Here is a 7,319-nt window from a genome sequence, read left to right on the forward strand (position 1 = left end):
TACCTGTTTTGCACGTGTTTATATGCAATACTTTTATATTTAAACATACATGTAATGGGTTTTCATGCGGGAGATTTTTTATATACTTCCTATTTGTATTTATTTTTGACGTACTGCATGACAATGTTAACCAATTAGTACAGGAACGTAAATAAGAGCCAACCGGTTTCAGCCATGCAAAAACAATAGTATCACCTCATAATTAAAAATTTTACATAGAATCTTCAGTTCGTAGAATAATTTGTCCAGGGACTGTTGTTTTATTCAACATATTGCAAATAGTTTTTTAATTAACTAGTTTGGATAGCCATCGATGATTTTTTTAATATTTATTTAAGCTTTAAAAACAAATTACAGTTAAATAATAATTTATTTTCTGAGAATTTGCCATAAAAAGATTCTCCTCAATTGCAGTGTCCATTTCTCAAAAGTATTTAGAATGAATGTGATTTTACTGATAAGCAGGTATTGTTGTTTTAGAATGCGGGGATAGAAAGGGTAGATAAGAAACGATTGATTTGAGAGTTAATACGGTCTGGTTATTCAGGGAAGTGAACAATTCGTAGTCGACATTGATGAATGGGCAACATATGCACTTACGAATGAACTGTTCTGAAATGTACGGGGGTTAGTCGTATGATTGCAAGTTATCTCAAGAAAAGAAATATAGTCTAGTTTTATCAGACGAACATGAGTAGGTGTGAAGTGATTGTAAGAGATAATGGTATGTACTTATACACATTCTATAAATAGTTAACTCAATTATATTAAAATACGAATAAAAATTTTTTATGTGAAGATTTATTTTTGGTAATAAAATTTACTGAATTGTAATGCGAATTAGATAAGTATTTTCTTATTAACTTTAGAAAAAGAGCTTGTTTTAAATTTTTTTTATATATAAATCAGAGATGTTGTTTCTCTCTCTTCATTATTTAATAGTTTATGAATACATTGAAAATCTGCATTTGTTTATTTATTTTAACGCGTCATCAGAATTGTTATATATCAGCTATTGCGACTAGCTTTAAAAAAATTGTAAGAAATACAATTAGATTAATTGCATTGTTAATAAATATTTAATAATATTTTGATTTTTTAGCATAAAGTCAACTTAATTGCATTTAATTATTAAATGTGAACTTCAGAGTAATAACTGATATTTTAAAATGTTATATAAATAATATATATATAAGTACAATTTCATTAGAATTATATTACAAATAGTTTATAATTTTTGAGTTATGGATTTAATTACATTTCTGTAATCTACGTTTGAATGTATCAGCGATAAGTTTAGGAAAATAAAAACAGTTTTTTTAAAAAAGAAAATCTAGTTTTAGACACTTTTTTTTAAAAAAAAAAATTATTATTTTTGCACAAACTGCTCACGCTTATCATTTATTTTTATTCATTGCTATTTTTAAGAAAACATTTTTTCTTTTTGCAAAACATGTTTAGTTTGAAAATATTAGAATTTATTACTTAAGAACAACGATTCTTGCATATTTTACAGCTTTCTGATTTTTTTAAATTTTTATTTATTTATTTATTTTGCTGTACAGAGAACTAAATGCCTAAAACAATTTTTTCAATCCTGCAACATCAGCCGAGTGTAGTTTTTTAATAAAACATTTTTATCTTTTGTTAAACTTCCGATGCAGTTATTTTATACTTCCAGTACTTGAGAAGAGAATTCAACATTTAAATTTAATATTTATTTTAAATAAAATAAAGCTTACGCAGGTGTGTAAGTGTTAAAATAGGTTTTTTCTTAAAACTTTTTAATCTTTTTACACGTGTTGTTACACATGTTTATGTTGGAAGAGTATAAAAGCAACACGTTATGCTATTTTTATATTTTTCATGTTGTTCACGTTGCTCGTGTTATGCATTTATATCTTACCTGTTCCTGCTACCAATCAGACTAAAGATACATTTAATTTCTTCTATGACGTTAAATATTTTTTAATTAAATGCCCCACTAATCCTAAGAATTATTAATTATCGTAATGAATTCGTAATTTGTGACATAAATTTATAATTAAACTAATTAATTTTTTAAAAAAATGCGTATATTTTGTTAGTGATGTATACCAGGTGTTTATTAGAAATAAATTTCTTAAAATATTAGTACACTAGTACCTAATGAAAATGTGGTATAACTACCACTAATAATATTAAATACCAATTCAGTAGTATATAAGACTTGTTAACTCGATTCTATATAGAGGTACACTTTGAGAGATGAAAGATGGCATAGTCGATAATAAACTCCGCACATTGGTGACCTCCAGGCGTGATACGAACAAAGAATACTTACACTCGTACAAAGAATATTAGAACTCGGCAACATCGATAGATGGTCCCCATTAAGCAGTTGATTTGCGTACAAAATAGCGGTAAAAAATCCGGTGAAGTAAATAAGTTTCGCCTAGCTAATAAATAAAAATGAAAAAAAAAATTATAATAATGGGCGAAATGATATAAATGTGGTATTCTAGACTAGTGGTATTCATTCATCGAATTCTATCACAGATAAATATGTTTGAATCAACATAGTTGATTCAAACATACCCCATAAAATTTGAACATTACATTAATTTCAACATCTTGAAATCGATGTTGTTATATGTACTTAAAATCCAGCTAGTTTCAAAACCCCTTAATAGTTTTCTATATTATCAATTCACAAAAAAGGTACAGGTTATCTTTTTATATAATTTCATCAAATGAGTAATTCTCGAACAGTTAAACTAATATCATAAAAAATTTCTTAGTTAGGACTTAGAATAACTTTCCTAGACAAATTTGACTTATTTCAGGGTTCAAGATAAGCAGATGATGAGGTTACAAAGATTTTACTTGCTTTTAATACATCAGATAAATACGGTTTTTGTTAACTTACTTGAGAACTTGATATATAGCCCTCATAAAACCACCTTTAACAACTCGACAGGTAATCCACTTACTAGAGTGATTAAATTGATATATTCTACTGTACTGTACTATGTATGATACAAAGTAAACACAAAGCAGCTTGGAACACAGTGTTTGTACAAATACATTTTTTGATTCAGACGTTTCGACATATTTTTCTTTCAAAATCTCACAGAGAAAAGCAAAATCATGTTGTTTAAAAAAATGTATGCTTCGTATTTAAAGTCAACATATTTAAATCAAGTATTTTAACCAAAGTGTTTTAAACATAACAGCCCTTATCGAAGTAAAAATGCAAATATAAATTTTGTTTTATTTATATTCTAATAATGTTGCGAGTGAGTCATTAGTACTTTTATGGATCACCTACTGCGGATATGATGAAGTACATCACTGAATTTCGTATTATTTTTATCCTATTCGTCATCAATATTGTATTTTAGCAATAGCTTACTAGCAAGTGACGTAATGTGGGTATTTCGATCCTTATTGGTTGTTTAAATGTCAACTGTTCTTTCTATTTTATTTCGAGTAAGCTAAGTCTGTCAATTATCAACTCTTTTACATGACACGTTCTAATTTTTTTCACAGAGATTTCAATTCTTTCACTATATATTTACACAAAGACTTAACAAAAAGACAGGCACGAAGCCATGCAGAACATAAACAAACTAACTATGCAAAGAAGTTTGCCAGGTACTCAAATCAAAAACATATCACGGTTAGAATAAAATACATAAACAATAAATCTAAATTAAGTAAAGAAGTAGACGAGAAAGAATTATATTTCAACTAATTCGATGTGCGATACAGTTCTGTATTAATTAATTTAGCGATAATTAACATTCTAACTTATGTAGACAGGGTTGGGTTTTTGACGTCAAAAAGTGGTTTTTGACATGACAAGGGTATAATACTGGTTTAAACCGTCGAAAACCCGTCAAAAAAGTCAAATACTGAAGTTTGCTAAGGAAATTTGTAAACTTCAAAACTATCAACAGTTGCCATGCATTATATTGAAATTTAATTATACTATAGTAATCAGCAGGTTTTAAAATATTTTTTAATTAAAATAAAGGTAAAATAACGTATTTAAAATCTCAGAAATTTATATTCAAATGCATGTGCATAAAATTTTTTTAAATATTTATTACTAAGCATTTTAGACATATAAGGAACATATAACTAATATTTATAAGGAACTTACAAGTTATGCTGTATAAATACAAACTTGATACAAGTGTATAAAAAAATTTTTTTTTTAATGTTATATCGAATATCTTTATTATCCAGTATGTTAATTTGAATTTAAAAGTAGTTATATTTATGAATAATGATAAATATAATTCATATTGTTTATTATATTTATTTATAATTATTACACTTATCATTTTAAAACAATTTTTATCTCTTAATTTTTTTTTCTCCACTTGTATTAAGAATACAAATAATGCATATCTTGAAAGCAAGAAGTAATTATTCAACAGCTGAATATTTAGATATTCAACAAAACTATATCGTATTCAGCAAAATGAAATTCACAAGTATTTGGATAAACTAAATTTTCAGCATAGTAAATGAATAGGCTGAATATACTGTAAATCGACACTAACTACTCTGTGTATTTAACAGAAAGCACTTAAATTTGTATTGTCTTATGTTAAAAAGATTATTAAGAAGATTTAAAAGAATATTAAAAAGATTTTTCTTTAAAAGATGTCTAATGTACAAAACTGCTAATGTTTATCTTTAAAAATGTCTAATTTTTAGTATAATCTATACTATACACTAAATTTGGTTATAAATAAATTTCTTAATAATATCACTGCAGATTTTCAATAACACATGAAAATGAATACATAATATTACAAAAGATGTGAGCTTTCAAAAGTACAAGATTTTGGTTACTATTCAAAATATAAGTGTTTCTTCAAAATTTTAAATTTATTTTTTCTAGAACATATTTAGAAACACTATCCTTTATAAAAAATATATAAATTTTATGTATTAATTAAATTTCACATATGAATATAGGTTTTTGACATTTTCGACATTTTTGACAGTGAGGTTTTTGACGTGACGGTTTAAACCATGGTTTAAACTGTCACATGTCAAAAACCTGCCAACCCTGTGTATGGAGAAAATTAGCTCATCTTTAATGCGCCATTTTGTTGAGAAAGATTAGCCGACGTCATAGCTCACATGTGTGGGAAGTCTTCTTCTTCCTCAATTGTAACACTGATAAACGTTTGTAATTATTTATACAGTCAGAAGTTTAAAAATTACACCAAACCAATGATTATTGTACCGAGTTAAAATGATAAGATTTCATATAGTATAAAATAGAAGTATTATTAGAATTAGAAATACAAGACTTCTGACTATTGTAAAGATGTATTTAATGATCACCCTGTTGCTGGGCTATCCAAAAATTTTATAAAGATATTTGAGTAAAAAATTTATTGAATAAAAAACATTTTATTCGACGAATGTCGAGTTATATGAAAGCATGCTTTTGATAGAATATGATTATACACCAGATTGTGCTTATTTAATGTGATTATTTTTTATTTTTTAGCTTTTTTTCTCAATAACTGATACAGTTTCAATAATATACATACGTATGAATAAATTTGGAATAAAATATTTATCAATTTCTTGAATATATATTTTATAAATATTAATAAAAATGCGTAGTCAAAATTTTTACATCGCAAATTTCTCAGCGTCTTATAGGGTAAACTAACCAGTGAAGGAACACTTAAGCTTAGCATGCCTATAAAAAAAATCATAAAAATTTCAAAATTTGTAATTTTAGCTAAATGATAGTGTCGACGAATTTGTTATTAAATGCAAATTATGTAAAAAAAAATTTAGATAACCTACATAATATTGTTTTAAGCTTTTGGTGGTTTAAATAATAAGTAGTAAGATAACCAAGTGAAGGAACAGTTCTTAGCAGTGAATAAACACTAAATTTTCCAGAATCCATTAAAATTCGTTAAAGTAAACATATGCATTTTAATATTTTAACAGGATTCAATTGGTCTTTAAAAACGTAAGAGCATCAATATTGCAAAAATTATATTTAACATAAAAATTAAAATTTTGAGACCAGATATTTTGAGTTAATGAAATAAAATATTTTATCTTTTAAGTTTTTGTGCCCCTATTTCAGTTTCTTAAGGATCTTACAAGCTCTGTTTAAAAAGAGAGTATCAGATATATATTTAAGGAAATAAAAATAATCATAGTAGCAGTATTTGGTGGTAAATGTAGTTTATCGTAATTGAAGAATATGCTGTGCGACACTTTATGATGAATTTGCAAACGTAAGTTTCAGAATGTATCGAAACATGAGGATGTTATTTTCTAATCATCTTTATCCAAAGGAAACCATGTTACCTAAATATCTAGCAGAATGAAGCGATTTTTTAAACAATTAATCATACAATATGCAACATATTATTTTAATATCTTATTATTGAACATAACATATTTCAATGTTTTTAAAATGCCACTAAGCATTCAGCAATTCCTTGAGTTATAGAAAAAAAGAAATATCGTAAATTATAGAAAACTCTGTGAATGTGCATTAGAATTACTATACAATCTACATTTTATTTTTCAAGCACTTTTTTCCCCTTCAAACTTTCTTGTCTCGAAGACTCGATTAAAGCTGTAAAAATGATAATTCCTAAAATTTTGAATGTAGCTATAATAAGTTATGTTAATTTGATTTTAGTATGAAATCCTCGAATAAATATAGCAAAAACAACATAATCTAAATAATATCAGATAAAAAGTTCATGTGTTTAAATTCTAAAAACTTAGAACATCATAAATAATTTATAAATCGATTCAAATTTTCTTTTCAAAGGGGATTAAAATAATTTTTTTTTTTGCTTTCTGGACAGAAATCAGCTTAAAAATTGTTAATTGCCAAGAAACTTCGAGATATTTTCTATTGACAATTAATAAAACCTCTCCAAGCAATCACAGAACCTTATTTCAATTTTTTTACGGACAGATTTTGGTTGCCTAGTAAAATTAAGCATTCCTCTTTTGAATTAGTCAATGGGTTATCTTAAAATATTTATTTGCGCAGGCGACTTTTTTTGGCGGTTTTCTGGACTATCGCCAAATATATAAACCTTTATTGCGGCCCAATTTACCACCCAATTTTTTTAAAATTTTGTCTACCCCCCCTAATTCAAGGGTCTAGATTCCAAATATGTAAAAAAAATTATATGTTTATTCAGAGAAAGTACGTTTTTGTGTCTGATTTCGTAACTTAATTAATAGTTAGCACTAATTAATTAACATATTTGAGGTCACCCCCAGGAACCATTAAGATTGACACTTAGTTCGTGAAAATC

At 26.2% G+C, this 7,319-nt stretch overlaps 1 protein-coding gene across 1 annotated transcript in view; it reads left to right on the top strand.

Moving 5' to 3' along the window:
- Positions 1-554: 554 nt before the first annotated feature.
- LOC107446153 (uncharacterized) overlaps positions 555-7,319 on the top strand; it is an 11,815-nt gene continuing 5,050 nt past the window's right edge. The window contains exon 1 of the mRNA XM_016060723.3: positions 555-724. Within this exon, the coding sequence (XP_015916209.1) occupies positions 691-724 (34 nt within the window). The 5' untranslated portion in view covers positions 555-690. The remainder of the gene's footprint in view (positions 725-7,319) is intronic.

This window comes from Parasteatoda tepidariorum, unplaced genomic scaffold, assembly GCF_043381705.1.
Source record: "Parasteatoda tepidariorum isolate YZ-2023 unplaced genomic scaffold, CAS_Ptep_4.0 HiC_scaffold_18, whole genome shotgun sequence".
NCBI lineage: Eukaryota > Metazoa > Arthropoda > Arachnida > Araneae > Theridiidae > Parasteatoda > Parasteatoda tepidariorum.